This window comes from Pyxicephalus adspersus, chromosome 11 (assembly GCF_032062135.1).
Source record: "Pyxicephalus adspersus chromosome 11, UCB_Pads_2.0, whole genome shotgun sequence".
NCBI classification, from domain to species: Eukaryota; Metazoa; Chordata; class Amphibia; order Anura; family Pyxicephalidae; genus Pyxicephalus; species Pyxicephalus adspersus.
In genome coordinates, this window is record NC_092868.1 from 9,099,385 (window position 1) to 9,115,637 (window position 16,253).

At 41.7% G+C, this 16,253-nt stretch overlaps 1 protein-coding gene and 1 long non-coding RNA gene across 2 annotated transcripts in view; one reads left to right on the plus strand and one right to left on the minus strand.

Moving 5' to 3' along the window:
* Window positions 1-7,740, minus strand: part of LOC140340600 (uncharacterized) — a 30,727-nt gene extending 22,987 nt beyond the window's left edge. The window contains exons 1-2 of the mRNA XM_072425907.1: window positions 7,631-7,740; window positions 1,226-1,350 (exon numbers count right to left, since the gene is read on the minus strand). Of these exons, the coding sequence (XP_072282008.1) occupies window positions 1,226-1,350; window positions 7,631-7,691 (186 nt within the window). The 5' untranslated portion in view covers window positions 7,692-7,740. The remainder of the gene's footprint in view (window positions 1-1,225; window positions 1,351-7,630) is intronic.
* On the plus strand, window positions 1,342-15,259 carry LOC140340601 (uncharacterized). The gene is made up of 3 exons (XR_011922678.1): window positions 1,342-2,035; window positions 2,729-2,787; window positions 14,979-15,259. It is a non-coding gene; the product is annotated as an uncharacterized lncRNA (long non-coding RNA).
* The last annotated feature ends 994 nt before the right edge of the window (window positions 15,260-16,253 follow it).

Here is a 16,253-nt window from a genome sequence, read left to right on the forward strand (position 1 = left end):
CTTAATTTATAAGCGTCCCGGTTACATCCTGGCCCAGAAACAAGTTAATGCTTCACTCTCTGTTACCGTCCAGCAGCTATAAACCTTTGGCTAAGAAGCCGAAATTTTACCGCAAGGCAAGCGAAGCGTAAAGCTTATCGGCAGCCTGCTGATGCACCTGACGCGGCCATTTTATGACATCTGACAATGCAGCTTAATACCTGACTGAATGAGCTAAACAGCTACTAGATCTAGGCCACATTCCTGGGATTCATTAATGAGGATCTTTTGTAGACTGAAGCCAGCAATGGTGCAACTTAAAATCAAGGGGCCCCTGGCAAATTTTTGGCCTAGATTATGGGAGTTACCAGTGACTGCCAAGGTAGCTGCCAGTATCTCCCACCTGCCAAGAGTTTTGGCACCATTCAACGCCTAGGCCAGCATAAGTGGCTGAATGCTACTGTCCTTATCTGTTCTTTTGTCTGCCTCCTCCACTATTTTGATCAGATAGGAAAGAGAAAAATCGAGGACAGGTGCTTTCAGCTGCCGATACAGAAATTGACCCATGAACGCTTGGCAAGCAAGTGTGATTCTGAATGCCCCTTGGCTTAATATTTGCACTCAATGGATAATCAGCTATGGTCATCATGAGTCCCACCCCCCCCCCGCTCCTCAATACAGAATAGTGCAGTGGTGGAACGAAATTTAAATAATTCCTCCAGCATCAGGTTCACCTCTTCTACGGATCTGCCCATTGGTATTTCCCTTCATTTAGCTCCCAAATAATGTGACATCACATGACACACGGGAACACATAGGGGCAGGATAGAGGTGAGTAACAGTGGGTGGGCTGATGAGGCTCATAGGATTTCAATGTTCCTTATTATATTTATATATTCAGTTCCACTTTAATCTATGGTGTTACTATTTTTGATCTCCTTCAGAATATGCTATCTGCTTGGCTGTCCTACTAAACCTCTTTAGAACTTCTGATTGCCATTGAAAAGTTCAGAGATAAATCCGTAAAGCTAAATTTGTTTATTGAAATGTGAGGATCAGCATAACAGCTCAGCAGCTAGGTGTTTCGAAAGGCATGATAGGTTCTCTTTATTAAAAACAGTTTGGTTGGAGGTATCAGGTTTCCTTTAAGTTTCAGAGCTTTGCCAAGTCAAAAAGTGAATTTAAAATGCTTGCAGCACAGCAGTTCCGAAGAATTACAACATCCGCACCTATTAGTCATACTTACTGTGCTGTATTTTTGGAAAGTGTAATTCTGCATATCCGATTCGGTGTTGGAGAGACATTCCAAGACCACAGGCTCCCCCTCCAGCACTGCAGATTGAGGCCCGGAGATATACACCTCAGCCGAAACTGAAAGAGAAGCACAGACAATAGTTATCTTCGATAAACATTTCTACAACATCACCCAACGTCCTCCATCAACCAACTGTCGACAGTGCCCATCAATATAAAAGAAGCGGGGCTTATCAAAATACATGGGGCTGTGCCCAAACGGTCTGGGCAGGAGACTGATGGCCCCTGGAGGTCCCAGGATTTTAATCCATGATATACCTAAAGTGGACAGAGCTTCAGATATATATTCCTGTATTACCAAAAGTTTTACTTTTTTATAAAGGATACATAACCCCTTTATATAGAGGAACAATTACCTTCTTTTTTTTTCTAATAAATTTGGGAAGCCCCTCCCCTTCTGTCTTTACTGCCGCGGCAGTAAAGACTGAGTGGGAGCGCAGAGCCTTCCGGGACACATATGTCACATATCTCTGCTTCTTCTACACATGCCCAAGATCGGCAATGGGACTTTTCTGGGCATTGAAAAAAACACATAGGCAGTGAGATCAGCACTTTTTTTTTATTATAGCGGGCTACGTCACCTTATCTCGCGCCTGTGTAGTGCAACATTGGGTTATGTAGCCAAAAGAAGAAAGAAAGCAGATGGTGCTTCCTCTGCCCAGAGATGAAGGAGGATTCCAGGAGGGGTCGGGGCCTAATCAAGGCCAGGTTTGGAGGGATTGGGGGCCCTGAGGAAGTAACGGTAAGTGGTGTTTTTTATTTTTAGTACAGTTCCTTTTTATTTGTAACACCACTCCTGGGTATGCATCACCTCTCGCTGAGATCACCAAACTGCCCCTGCTTTCATTTTGATTTTTTTTTGGCTACAATCATGATTGGGCACTTCCTTCTACTCAGGATTATGATTACCAATAAATTCACAAAAACATATGAGATAAAAAGGAACTAAAAAATTCACCACGGACATTCGGCTTCTTATGAACAAACCACATTAGTAAGAAAAAAAAAACAGTGTTGTATAAGTCACCGTTGGTAAAAACACGGAAACTCCCTTTAACGAGGCCGCACTGGTGTGATGCAACATATCAGTGAAGACAGTTGTATTTCTATTTAAAATGCATGTGTCACACGGGATGGACTTGGGGCCATTTATCTTCTAGCTAATAACTCCCAGCTAGTCAACCTTCCTTTATATATCCCAGTCGCCATGAAAGGCGCGGCGGCGGCTCTGAATGCACGGCAGCAGATTCAGACAATATCGTTCACAGTGTGATCCTGTAATGTTCACCGTGACTTACAAGTCTGATAATTGTAGCGTCCCCAGAGGGGGGGGGGCTCAATCCCGCCAGGATCTGAGACACCTTTGTAGATCAAGTGACGAGGCTTCAGAGTGGAAATTAAACTGAACAGAACAAATCTTGTCTTTGCTTTGTAGGGGATTAACGCTCATTCGTCTTAAAGGAAATGTACGACTGAAGGGTGGAAAGCTCCTAGGTAAGTGTAAAAAAAGGGCAATCTGTTATATAGGTAGGACTATTTTGGGACTGCATGTAAGGGTTGTCTATGGTATTAATAATTCTACATTTAGGGATCAGTCCATCTGAAAGATTTAGAAGTAGGAGGAGCCTGTGGGATGAGTTAGCCAATAGCCTTATATTCTCCAACACTCATACCACCTGCTAACCTGAGATGTCCCTGCCCTCCTTTGTGTTCCAGGCTCCTTCAATAGACTAACATTAAAAAAAATTGAACATGGAGAGTACAAGCATCACACGATGAAAGAAGCTGGGCCAATCTGTGAATCTCACCAAAAAAATAGTCCCCATGGGGATAGAAGAGGTTGCCTGGTGGTTTAACGCTTGGTAGATATGCTGCCTATTTTGAACTTAGCTGGTCTATCCAATCAATCCTAACTGAAGTCTCAAAACACTGCACACCGGGTTACGAAATTATACCCTTCCATTTTTGTTCAAAAAAAGGTCATCGCAATTCCAAATGGGTTTGATCCAATTGTTTGCATACAAGACTAGACCTGTGCCCTTTTCATCAATATTTATCAACCTGTCTTATTGGGAACTCAAAAATCGGTTATGCTGTTGATTTCTGTTTAGATCCGATTTATATTTTAGCAGATGATCAGAATTCTGATCATTTTCTATGTGAGAAAAATAATCAGAAAGGCAGAACGTTCACTTGTCTACAGTGTTTTAGGACACCCAATGGATCGATTGATTACGAATTAGAACACTGATCAGCTGCTGAGCCTTAAAGCAGTACTGATCCAATATTACCTGTCCCCTCCTTCCTCCAAGGGCACCGCCCTTATCTACTTCTCATTGTGACCTTTGGCTGTCTTGATTGGCCAGGCCAGGATGATATAAGTCCAGGCATGTGGGAGTTCATTCCTTCCTGGCACGCACAGAAGAAGCCAGATGTGCCAGGTATCCTGGAAATCAAAACTGGAGCTGAACTTGCACAGCTCAGCTTTTTTTGCCAGAAACCGAGAGTAATCAGGCAGATAGGAGAGATTACTGCAGAAGGGACATCGCCTGTTCCTCCCTGATTGAGGATTCTTAAAAGTGTCCATGTGTTAAAATAAGCTAAGCCTTATCTAGTCAGCTTTTGTATACTAGACCTTTACAAACTATTCACTTTGGATGAACTGACCTTTTAGTTTTCTGACCGGGAACACCAAAAAAAAAAGTAGCCAAGGGCTAATCAATATGTGGCCAGCAAAAGATGTGCCTGGGTGGGGTAGTTCCAGACAAACCAGTTCCCCAGAGCTCAAATTTGCTCATCGACAAAAGAGCTGAACTCCCAGATTACATTTAGAGCCACAATAAATGCAAAGATCTGCAATGCATACATTTGTGAAATTCTGCAGAAGCCCTGCGCCATTTTCAAGGCATCTTTACAAATCCAACAATGCAAAGCTTTGTATTATTACAGCAAAAAGACCTAATTTAGTCTTTTATAATAGAATAACAATGGCCTAATTGTTCCCAGGCTGCCATTACTCTTCTCTGCTTAAAAGCACCTTGTTTCTAGCTTATTTTGTCATTTAGCTGTAGTTTCAGGAGTAAATCAAGCCAAAACTCATTTCTTAGTATAAGGAGTCCCCCCATTCCCCCATCTGTCCTGGTGATCACTGTCACCAAAGGCTAAAAGTGAGACAAAAAACAAAGTTTTTAGTTGTTAACACAGCAGCAAGTGAGAGAATCTTCTGATGAATTCCAATGATAATAAGGAAGCTTAGCATTTATTTCACATTTTTTAAGCAGAGAAATGATAGAAAACCGCTGGTTTAACCACAAGTTTGAACAAGCTTTCTAAAGCGGAAATTTCACTTTTATTCTCTTACTTACTTTTTTCTTGCAGAAAGCCTTTGATCATGTACTTGGTGCACTTAGGGAATCCTGCGCTGCCTTGATTTCTGTCTTCTTTCTGCTGCTCCCTGATATGTCCCATACCGCCATCTTCTTTTTTCTGGCTTTCTGATTATGTCACCCAATCATGCTCTGTGCACACGTGAGATGGAGTGATGTTGTTCCAATAAGTTCTCCAAATGTAAACAACTGAGCGTTGATCTCACTATGTGATTGCGTGAGATTGTGGGTTGGTTAAAGGAGAACTTTCCCGGAAAAAAAAATGCCACCTTTACTGCTGAAAGTCACTCAATCCATCCACAAACCTAGCCTAGAAGCCGAGATGGTGCTGGACTTGCTCTTTTCTCTCGGCACTGGAAAAAGCGGCAAGCCAGGCCACCTTTTCTTGCTTCTTCCTTACATTATCCAATCTCACACTACACAGGCGGGACATAGGTAAAGCATCATTTTGCAAATTAAAAAAAAAAGTGTCTAACTGCGAATGCATGAGATCGAGCACTTTTTCTTCTAGATTATGCAAAAGCCTATGATGATGCATGCCTGATCTTTGGCATACAGAGAGGAAGTAGCCCACAGCTTTCAGGGAAATTTGATGCAAGTATCCCACAAGGCTGCGGGTTTCCCTTTTAGTCTTCATTGCTGCGATGGTAAACATAGAATGGGAGTAAAATATCAAAAAATTGTAAATGGAAAATAAAAATAATTATCTAAAAGGCAAAGCAAACCTTTTACATAATGGTTTAACTTTGATTGTGACATTTGATTTTGATGATAGGTCCACTTTAAAGTGCATGTCCAAACAAAATTTCTAAATAAGCTCTTGTGGGCAGAATCTCTTCTCCTCATGCGTCCCTATTAATTGTACAGCGCTGCGTAATATGTTGGGGCTATATAAATCCTGTTAATTATTATTTTTAATACTAATAATAGTAATAAATAGATCATGGAAGGTTTAGATCCCCCATGTCAGGTTTTCTAGAACAGGTCAATTATTTTTCTCCATTTCTCCGCTTTCTCAGTGACAACAGTTGTGCCAAACAGGAAACAACAGTGACATGTATGGCAGTACAGATCTGACAAGGGTTCCAGCCTCCCCCACTGTTGCCATAAATAAAAGGGAACAAAGCAGTAAAAACCTGGGAGTTCTACTCTGACCACCAGTAAAGAAAGTTTGGAAAGGCTGCACTTTATCCTGAACTCCAACTCCAGCTGTTACTGTTTAACCAAACCATTTGTTCTCCTGTTAGCTCCAATTACTTCTTATTATAGTGCCAGTTTTGCTTCCCTGTGTGAAAAGTTTTGTTGTTTAACTCCTATAAAGCCCTGGACACACAAGACGATTTCTCTCCAATACAATAAAATTATCAGATCGAAAGTAAATTTAACAGCCGATCATTTGTGCGGGATCAGAGGGGGGGTTTTCAATTGGATATGGACAAGATGATAAGTACAGATCATGTGTACAAATAAACAAGCAGATCCCATCAGCAGTTCCCATTTGTCCTGTGGTTTACCCCCACCCCATGAGAAGGACAGAATATAATACACATATGTGCTATGATTTTATTTCAAATCAATTTCATTTTATTTATTGGAATTATTTTTTAAACCAAACAGAATTTTTGTTTGCTAGACATGAGTAAACAACGTTTAAATTATGTTCACTCTGGCCGTGAGGTAGCAGTATGTTTACCAATTTCTCATGCCAGGAAATTGCCGCCTTGGGGTTAAAGCTGCATGTACCTCTCCCTGCAGCCCCATAGAGAATGATTGGGGGTGGCAGTGAGGGGTACTGGTTCTGCACACTTCCACCCCCCATCAGCTCTCACATGAGCAATCTTTAAGGAACCAGCACTGCAGTGCAAGTGACCGGGTGGCTGGCATGGAGGCCAAACTGGATCACGATCCCAGGTCAGAACCTGCCCTTCAAAGCATTATTTGTTTCCTAATTATTGTAATGGTTTTAAATGTAGATAAACATATTTTATAATGGAAAAAGCCTTTAAGGATAAGTTAATTTCAAAATGAAAAAAGTGAATCTATCTTTTTTTGCCCTTACCTAACCTAACTCACTCCCCCCAAGCATACTTCCCTTCATCCGATGGCTGCGGTTCCGACAAGTCGTTGTCCTGGCTGATTCTGCACAAAACAGCCCCATAGACTTCTATGTCCCAAGGCAAGATAAGCCATGGCTAAGGCTGAGATCAATATATGTGAAGGGGGTGAGTGGGATAGAGGAAGGGGGCAAAAAGAATAGAGCTAGCCAATCACTTTTTATTACACTACATATATATATATATATATATATATATATATATATATATATTGATTATACAAATATTATAATATTTTGTTAGGTATGAACCAATCAAACCACTCCATTTGTGATCAATATTTGGGCAGGTATTTATTTAGGCAATGCAGCTTTTGTTTTCGCTATAAAAAAAAAAAAAAAAAAAAACATAAAAAAAAGAATCACCCTGGATCTGTTGAGAGCATTGGCATGGGGAGCGGGCACTTGGGGTGTAAACAGCCCTGAATCTTGATAAGTACTGAATGGCGGAGAGGGAGGGTTGGTTAGTTTAGGTCAAAGTAGGGGGTAGGTGCTTAATGGCGAATGCTTTTCACAAATACAATTTGTAAGAGGAAAGAAGTGTAACAGAATTTATATAACAATTACAATATTCAACATTGCCATCAATTTGGAAGCAAAAAAAGTTTCAAAAAGTTTCCTGTTCTATTCAAAACTTTTTGGGCTTTAAATTAGGAAATAATGTGACGGAAACAGTGCAATAAAAACAAGGCGCTTGCAGGAAAACAAACTATGAGTAACAAGGGAGAGATGGGGCAGCTTCGCAGCTACCTAAGTCCCTTTAAAAGTTCTATTATAGGATTACTATAAGATCCAGAAAAGTTTGAAAAAGTGGAATAAAAAGAAGGTTAATCCTTACCTCCATTTCTGGCCAGAAAACAGATCGCAGAGATCAGGGAAAGGCACAGCACATACTTCATCTTGCTGCTGCTTGTTGGGCTTCTTTGTTTTGTAATAACTTGCAGCTTCCTGGAACAGGCAATGACAAACACAATGAGTACAAGTGACACACAGTAGGGGGCGTGGCCTGTGCGGAGACTAATCCCCGGGCACAGAGTTTATAAAATCCCAGCTGCTGGCCAATGGGAGGGCAGGGTGGTTAAGCATCGCTTGTAGCTAGGCAGATGTTGGATCTAAAGGCACAGCACTTACCTGCTCAATTCACATACAGGTAAAGTGGTCAGCTGACCTGGTGGGCAAAAATTGGACTTGTTGGCAATAGTAATGATAGGAAATGACCATAATGCTTTTTCCCAGAAAAGGTAACAATGCAGAGGTTAAAATGTATCTAAACCTATAAACATATTGATATATATAACAGATGGAGATTATTTACATACACTTTCATCAGTGAAGCTTGGTGATCCAGCAAACCTGGAATGGATTTTTTTAAAGTGCTAACAAATATTTGAATTCTGGACCAGATCCATTCCAGGTTTGCTGGATCACCCAGCTTTACAGATGAAAGTGTATTCTCTCCAGCCTTGGGGAGCTTTAATAAATCAGGCCCGCTATATCCTCTGAGGAGCAGGGTTGTCACCCTATGACAAATCTAAAACCCTTCTTTTCCATAATAGCGAGGAAGGGTTTTGTAGTCCCCTACTGCTAGCGGAGAATATTAGTCTACAAGATTGCTGGCAAGATCTATGAAACTTGCCTAATAGATAAAACATTTTCACTTTTAAATTTACCAGACCAAAGTAGCAAATATGAGAAACTTTGATGTGCTCTTTTGCCGTCTCATAAAGCCATTGCTGGTAGCTACAGTATGTAGACAGGAACTGGCTGTGTAGGGGCTGCAGGGTGATCAGCAGCACCATGATGCAAGAAATGTAGAAATAAAAGGATCAAACAAGTATTTCATTGAATAGAGCCAGGATTTGCTGCAACTCACAGCTGTCATAGCACATGTTCTTCACTTCACTAGCTCTTGGACCATGAAGCTTGTGCATAACATGACCTTTTATATATAAAAAAAAAAAAACTTATCACTCAAACATTTCAACAACAATTTTCATACACATTACAGTTTACACAATTTACTAACCAACTTACTTTAACTCTCAGCACCCCTTTTCTAATTGGAGGTCCTCGGGGGTGTTACTTTTCTCACCACACCCCCTTTTGACCAATCTGGTTGCTACCAGGTGCACAGCCCTGTCTCGGGAACGCAACCAATCCGGCAGGCTCTATGTTCACAGCTCTGCCACCATTTCCACCACTTGCAGGGGAGCTACACCTATGGCTGGGTCCTCCCACCACCACGACAGTTCCCACCATACTGCCCCCAAGGACCCCAACTGCCACCCTTCAACCCAAAATACTAGGATCGGAGGAAGGAACGCTATTCTTGCCAAACTGTCTCTCCTTCTCCGCTCCTTTTAGCTCCTCCCTTTTTGTCCTACCTGCACTTTCTTCTAGGTCTGCCTTCCCAGCGCACTCGGTCATATCTGCCTTTCCCCTAAGTCACTGCGCTCCCCTGGGTACAGGCTTTAACTTTAAAAAAAGAATGTAGATTGGATTGTAGATTTTAAAAAATGGCCATGACCTGTCAAAGTCTCTCCTATTACTTTGTAAATGGAGCAAAGCAAATCACTAAATATCATTGAGCATAGAGAACTCTGTAGGGCCTTGCTGACTGCATCCCAATATCCAAAAATCAAATGGTTTGCAGCGTGTGTAGCACACTGATGGTCATATCCTCCCTCCTTAATAAATTATTCAGGGTCCTTCTCCACCATTTTTGCTTTTACTTGCGCTTTAATTCCGGCACAGCTATGGGAACTTTCACTCATGTATTTCTGAAAAGCATTAGCAGCCTTTTTCCATGAAACAGCTGGCTTGTCCTTTAAGCTTTTCATGTTACAGTGAATTTCACAGCTTGGCTGGTAAAGGATTGTCACCACGAAAACAGGTTTGAGAAGTAACATTAATTCTCCAACAAACCTATTAATCAGTCGGACCCGCTTTGTAGTTTAAGAATCGTTTTGTGCCTAAAATACATCTACCGCGCAAAACATATGATTTCCAGCCCTACGGTGCGCCTTTTACAGCGATTTACTGGCAAGCCCTAAAGATGGAGGATTAGGGGACTTGGAAGTTGGTTAAATAGAAATGACTGACATAAAATTATAAATTATAAGACGGGCCGAGGAGCCGTGACCTACATTCCAAGAATGAACTATTATTGGCCCGTATAACATTTTACGGTGATGGCCGCTTTGGGGAGCAGAGCGTATGCATGTTACGAGGGTAATGACTATAAAATACGGGTTGTGGTAGCCGGGAAAGATTTGACAAGTTTAAGTCCTGAAAAAAAGTTTTGGATAAAGCAGAGAAGGATCAGAACTTATTTACAGTTCCTGATATCCATAGCTCAGTTTCACAGACAGCAGTATATAATTGACAGGGGTTTCATCAGGGCCTTTTTAGGTATTGGCAACATAGATAGGGTGCCACCTAGTGGTAGGGGCACTGTTTCAGTCTGCTACACACAGCTTGCCTCCCTGTATAATAGATGTGTGCATAAAATGTAGTGTCGCTCTCCCTTCCTTCACCTAGGTGCGGAGTAGCAGTCATCTCCAGTGGTCCCCAACCTTTTGGAAGTCACAGACCACTAAATTTGCAGACTCAGGACTACGCATGCGTGGGGAGCAATGTGTCACTCAAAAGGGAAGAAGTGTGACTCCAGAGTGACTTCATATGCCAGAACCTGCCCACTCTCCAGAAAAAACATAACCCGCCCACCTCTGAGCCTGCGATGGATACGGGAGAAATGGTCCACGGCTCTGGCTCTGCACCCCCCAGCAGAGTAGGGAAAAGGACCCCGCTTGGAGGGGGGCGCACCGGCCAGAGCCAAGGACCACAGGTTGGGGACCGCTGAACCACAATAATAAGCTGCACCAAGGGGAAGAAATGCATTAACGTGTGCCTGTACTGTGATCATTAATTGGGGACTAAAAAAGTCTCGTGCTTGACACCGTTCAATATGTCAAGCTCTAAGGTAATTGGCCCTGGATGAAGGGAATCACAGAAAAGACAAAGGTAAACGCGTTTTGCCCCCTAGAGGAGCTTGATATTGAGAAGGTTATTGCTGCTGTACATATGGAGGGAAAGTAATAGAAAGCAGCCCCTCTTTAGCATACCGCAATAAATGATAAAGCACAAATTGATGTGGTGCGATTGGTCCCAAGCTGTTAGGGGAAACAGCTTGCCCTCAAAATCTTTAGAAAGATCATTTGCTAAAATCTTCGAGCAACTCTAGGCTTGGGGCACCTAGGAAATAAGTAGCATGGGCAACCCTATGAAAATGGCTAGTGATTGGTCTCTAAGTGTCAACCTTGCTTGCCAAATATTTTGGACAGTCAGATCGCTACAACAAGAACACAAATTGTAATGTATCTTGTAGTTGAAACTAATCGCTATACATTTGGATTATTGTGTGGTCATGAAAGAACAATTACCACATTGCTTCATATGGACCTCATGGTCCATTTTGATTGGGCCACCAGGAAACGTCAAGATACCTTGAATCCCTATTTATTGTACAGTGCTGAGTAATATGTTGGCGCCATATAAATCCTGTTTATTAATAATAATAATAATAATAATAACAACAACAGGAGATCCAAGGTGCTCAGAAATCTCCCAGTTACAATATACTTATTAGCCATGAATAGAAATTATTTGTTTCATCTTTTCTTTCATTCTAGTTAGCACTGCTGATCTCCCGCTCAAGAATGGAAAGACCTTAATGCTCCCCCCAATGCCATGTAATTCAGTGTAAACCACCATGCTGGGACTTGTAGTTCTTCATTCACTGTCCTTGGTGAATAAACTTTTCACCAATTCATATAACGCTGCAGGTGCTTTGAAATCCCTTTGTCCTTCCTGTAAAGGGAAGGTCAGCCAGTAAGACGGTGGGGGATTCTGCTAGAGAAAGTGAAAGTGTCCAGTCTTGCATTATGTAATACAATCGATACAATGACTGCACTGGGAGCACTCATATTCCAAGGACTGATAAATCAGGGTCACTGGGTAAATGCAGACTCATTTAAACTTCAAGACTGCTTATTTAATGTAAGGATATGGTAATAAAGATTATGTGGAGGCTGACCGCCGTTATTTATTCGGGAAGTGTCTGCAAGAAATAGCGGAGGTTACCTTTGGTGGAATAATTGTGTGAACCAATGAAAACAATGGTGTTGTCCATTGTCGTAACTAGAAATTCCCCATCAAAGCTTTATATGTCACATCTGCACCCCAGAGTGGCCCATGGGCCCAGTGGTTCCATGCGGCTACAAACTTTTCCCAACCAACTTATTGCTGTTCTGCTACTACAATGTAAAGAAGATCAAAAATGAAGACATGTTTGAAGTCCAGCCTAGGTGACAACCATGGTTCCTTCAATAGATGCAGCGAGTGTGGTCACCCATAGACAGGAAATCCTATTTACAGGAACAGCAGGTAAAAATAAAGGGAAGAAAAGCATTGCATCAATCAATCTGCATGATTTAGTTGAATAATAAATGGTGTGATACAAATGATTGAAAATAGTTGTAAGCAAGAAATTAACTGATCCCAGAGAAAGTGAATTCCTATCACTCCCCATTATCGTCATTAGTGACCCCACTTGATTCACCATTTTTTTCTGGTGACTAACAGAACATAAAGTGATGGAAAATTTGTGAAGTTTTTTTAAGTGTCAGATCATCCTTTCATTAGGGAAACTCGGTCTAGTGATAAAGAGGGGATTTTCATTTTCTGTTGTATGTTGATGAACTTTAGTTCACTTCAAGCTTGTTTTGCATTCCAATACAAGTCAACGCAGACCACAAGGTATACTGCAGGTCAGATGCACCTGTCAGGGAATTATAAATGATCCCAAGTGCGTCTAAAACGGATGAGAGACTAATGTTGTTGATACAGGCCCAAAATCCAAGCAGGTTTTGAGCCGGTATACTTTCCTTGGCTCATTTGGTTGAACGCCACTACTGTAGGTATTCCACACTTTGTAGTTTGTAGTCTTTCCTGCTGCATCCTATGGTTTATGCCATGTAAGCATGTAAGACATGTAAGCAGGAAGAACAATCCACAGCATGCAACAGGGAAAACAGATGCTTAACCCGTCAAACAGTGGCCGGGGAGCAGCATTGAGTTCTATACAACGTACAGGGTCATTATAAATAAACTTTAAAGCAAACCTGTAGGGGATGGGATCCTCTAAACTCTGCTTCCCCCAATGCTGTAAGGATCAATGCGAGTAAGTACGTAGATCTACAAGGAATCCAGTGGAAGGAACCAATAAGATCAGTGCGTCAATCAGTCAGAGAAACCATTGAGAGTGATGAGTGACCCAGTGGGAGAAACCAGCGAAAGCTTTGGTTGAGCAAGTAGTAGGAGCATTGGGAGCTGTAGGTGACTCAGGTAGAAGAACCATTAAGATCTGAAGTGGAACCAGTGGGTGAAAACAATGAGAGCAGAAAGGGACTGTGGGAGGAACCAATGGGTGTTGAAGGGGACCCAGGTGGAGGAATCAACAAGAGATGCAGAGGATCCAATGGGAATAACCACTAAGATCTACAGGGGAGGACATTCTGAGAGCAAGAAGTGGTCCAGTAGAAGGAACTAGTGGGAGCAACAGTAAACCCAGTAAGAGGAACCAGTGAAAGTAGCGGGTCAACCACTGGAAGGAACCAATGAGTTCTGTAGATGACCAAGTGGAAGGAACCAATAGGAACTGCAGGGTACCCAGTCAGAGGAAGAGCTATGAGTGACCCAGTAGGATTTTTAAGTGACCAAATACTGGCAACTTTGGAAGCTGTAGGAAACTTAGATGAAAGAACTAGTATGTGTTGCAGACGACCCAGCGGGAGAAACCACTGTAATTTGCAGGGGAACCAGTAGGAGCTGAAGGGGACCCAGGTAGAGAAACCAACAAGAGCTGCAGAGGACCCAGTGGGAGGAACCACCAAGAGATGTGAGTGATCCAATGAAAAGAACTAGTGAGAGCTAAAGAGAACCTAGCGGGAGAAACTAGTAGGAGCAGCAGGTCACCCAATGAGAGGAATGGAGGTGAGCTGTAGATGACCCGGTGGAAGGAACTGGTGAGATCAGCGGAGGACCCAATCAGAGAAACTAATAAGAGTATTGAGTGAACAAGTGGGCGGAACCAGTGAGAGCTTTGGGTGACAAAGTACTAGAAACCATGGGAGATGTAAGTGACCCAGGTGGAGGAACCAATAAGAGATGCAAATGACCCAGTGAGAGCTACAGGAAACCAGTAAGCATTATGGGCAACACAGGGGATGAACATTATTGGTAGTGTGTTTCCCAGCAGACTTGGGAGGACTCGTGCCTGAGAATGGTGACAGCAAAGGTGAGTATTTGCACAGATTTTTTTTACAGGTAGCAATCCTAATTATTTAGGATTTCTCTTTATTAAGAAAAAGAGGTTCCTGTTTGAATTAAACCTTCCTTATTTAATTAAATTGCTGAACATCTGAGAATACTATTTGCCTGGCTGTCTCTGGCTTCACTGCTTTGACTCATTGACTTGGAACAAGCATGCAGAATGGAAAGTCAGTGTGCAGTCAGCTCCTGTCCATTCCAGATGTTTCAGGTGAGTAAATCAGAAAGCATTGCACCTGTGGAATCACCTTGACAGCCAGGCAATTAGCATCATCAGCACACCAGGCCAGCGACGATGCCCTCAGTGTTCTCTCAGCACAGAAATCCTTTAAACAGAAGGGACCAAAACAGATGATTTTCCGCCAGTTAGTCGCTGGTGGCGGCGTAACTTCAAAACGGTAAATCAATTTCTACATTGTTTCAGTCTACATTGCGACACTGTGCTCTTGTTTCATGTGTCACAGATTTATTGGGCTGTTAAGTTACTAGATGTGAAATTATTTGCGGTTATTCGAGGAGAATACAAAAGAGTGACTCATGTTTGTGGCATTCTAAAACACAATAAATAACAAAATCCCTTTCCATGGTTTATCACAGATAACATATATCTATATGGTATGGTATGTTAAAGCTGAACTCCAGGCACGATGATATATATGAGGTTGGAATACATATAGGGGAGCAGTTTTGCCTTTCAAAAGAATTGCATTTCTGTTTACCCAGGATTTACACAGCTCCTTCACACAGCACAGTGCTGGGAATGGCAGCAGACCTGACTTTTTCTCTACTCCATGTAGGCAACCTGGGCTCAGAAGAATGGCCTGAACTATGCTGGTCTTCATACTGTGGACATCTAGTGGCAGAAAAAGGTAGTGTGGGGGAAAATCTATAGGTAGAAGTTGAATGCTGCAGCAAAAGCTTGTTGTGCGATTGTATCTTGTAACGTGCCATTCATTTTTATCTTTTTAATATTGGTTAGAATTCTGCATTGTATTCAGCAAGTCAAGATACCAACATATGGAAACTTTTGGGGGTTAAATCCAGCAAGCTATGTTTGTTGTTGGACAGCTATTTCATATTTTTTCTTTTATTTATAAGTCCCATGAATAATGGCTAATAAAAAGGGCATCCATGGCCAAGTCAACCTGGCTGTTCCAGTTTGAACTCATGGCAGTACCGAAGCCACCCACCATTTTATTACCCCGCTGTAGCTTGCAGCAGGTTTTCCATCATTTCAAATGAGCAGAATAGAAAACTGACTGGAGTAATTTTCCTTAAAATGCATTTTCAGCTATATCAGTGCAGAAAATACACAAGGCCAAAATGAATGAGGTGCATAAGTCAGGGAGAGCGCAGCTACAGATTAAAAGCCAAACAATCTGCAACAACAAATACATTTGTCTGTAAAGTAAATATATATTTTAAGGCAGGTGTGTAACATCCTACAGGAAATTAAATTATAGCTATTGTACGCTGACCCGCCTGAACCCAGGCGACCTGAATATTTTCATTTATTCAAATACTCATCTACTTTGTGGCAGCTGCTGCAGTCAAAACTAATTATACAGCTAATACATAAAAACTCAATTGCAGCTGCGCCACCTGTAGGCCAAAATGATAACTGCAAGAGAATTAATTGACTTGAAAGCAAAAAAAAAAAAATTGGGGTAATGACCAAACCAGTCAGTGCGTCTCACTTATTATTTTTTTATCCTTTTTTGCAAAGTGGTTGTTTAATTCTGATAAGCTCCTATGGGGTGCTGAGTCATGGACTTGCATTGGGAGGAGAGGGATGGCCCTGCACAGCTCTACTAGGTATGAAACAGATGCAATGATCATATAGGATTGTCAGAGCATACAGATATAATTACAAAGCATACAATGATGATTTAAAGACACTGATGCAATTATATATAATGGGAGTGCTGCAGCTATATAACTTTTTATATACTTTGCAAACATGAACTTATTTGTAAACCCATTTAAACACCAAAAACCCAGCAAAATACATAACTAAAACTCACATCTTTGCTTTGTAAACCAGAAACAAAGTTATATTGGTATGCAAAGCA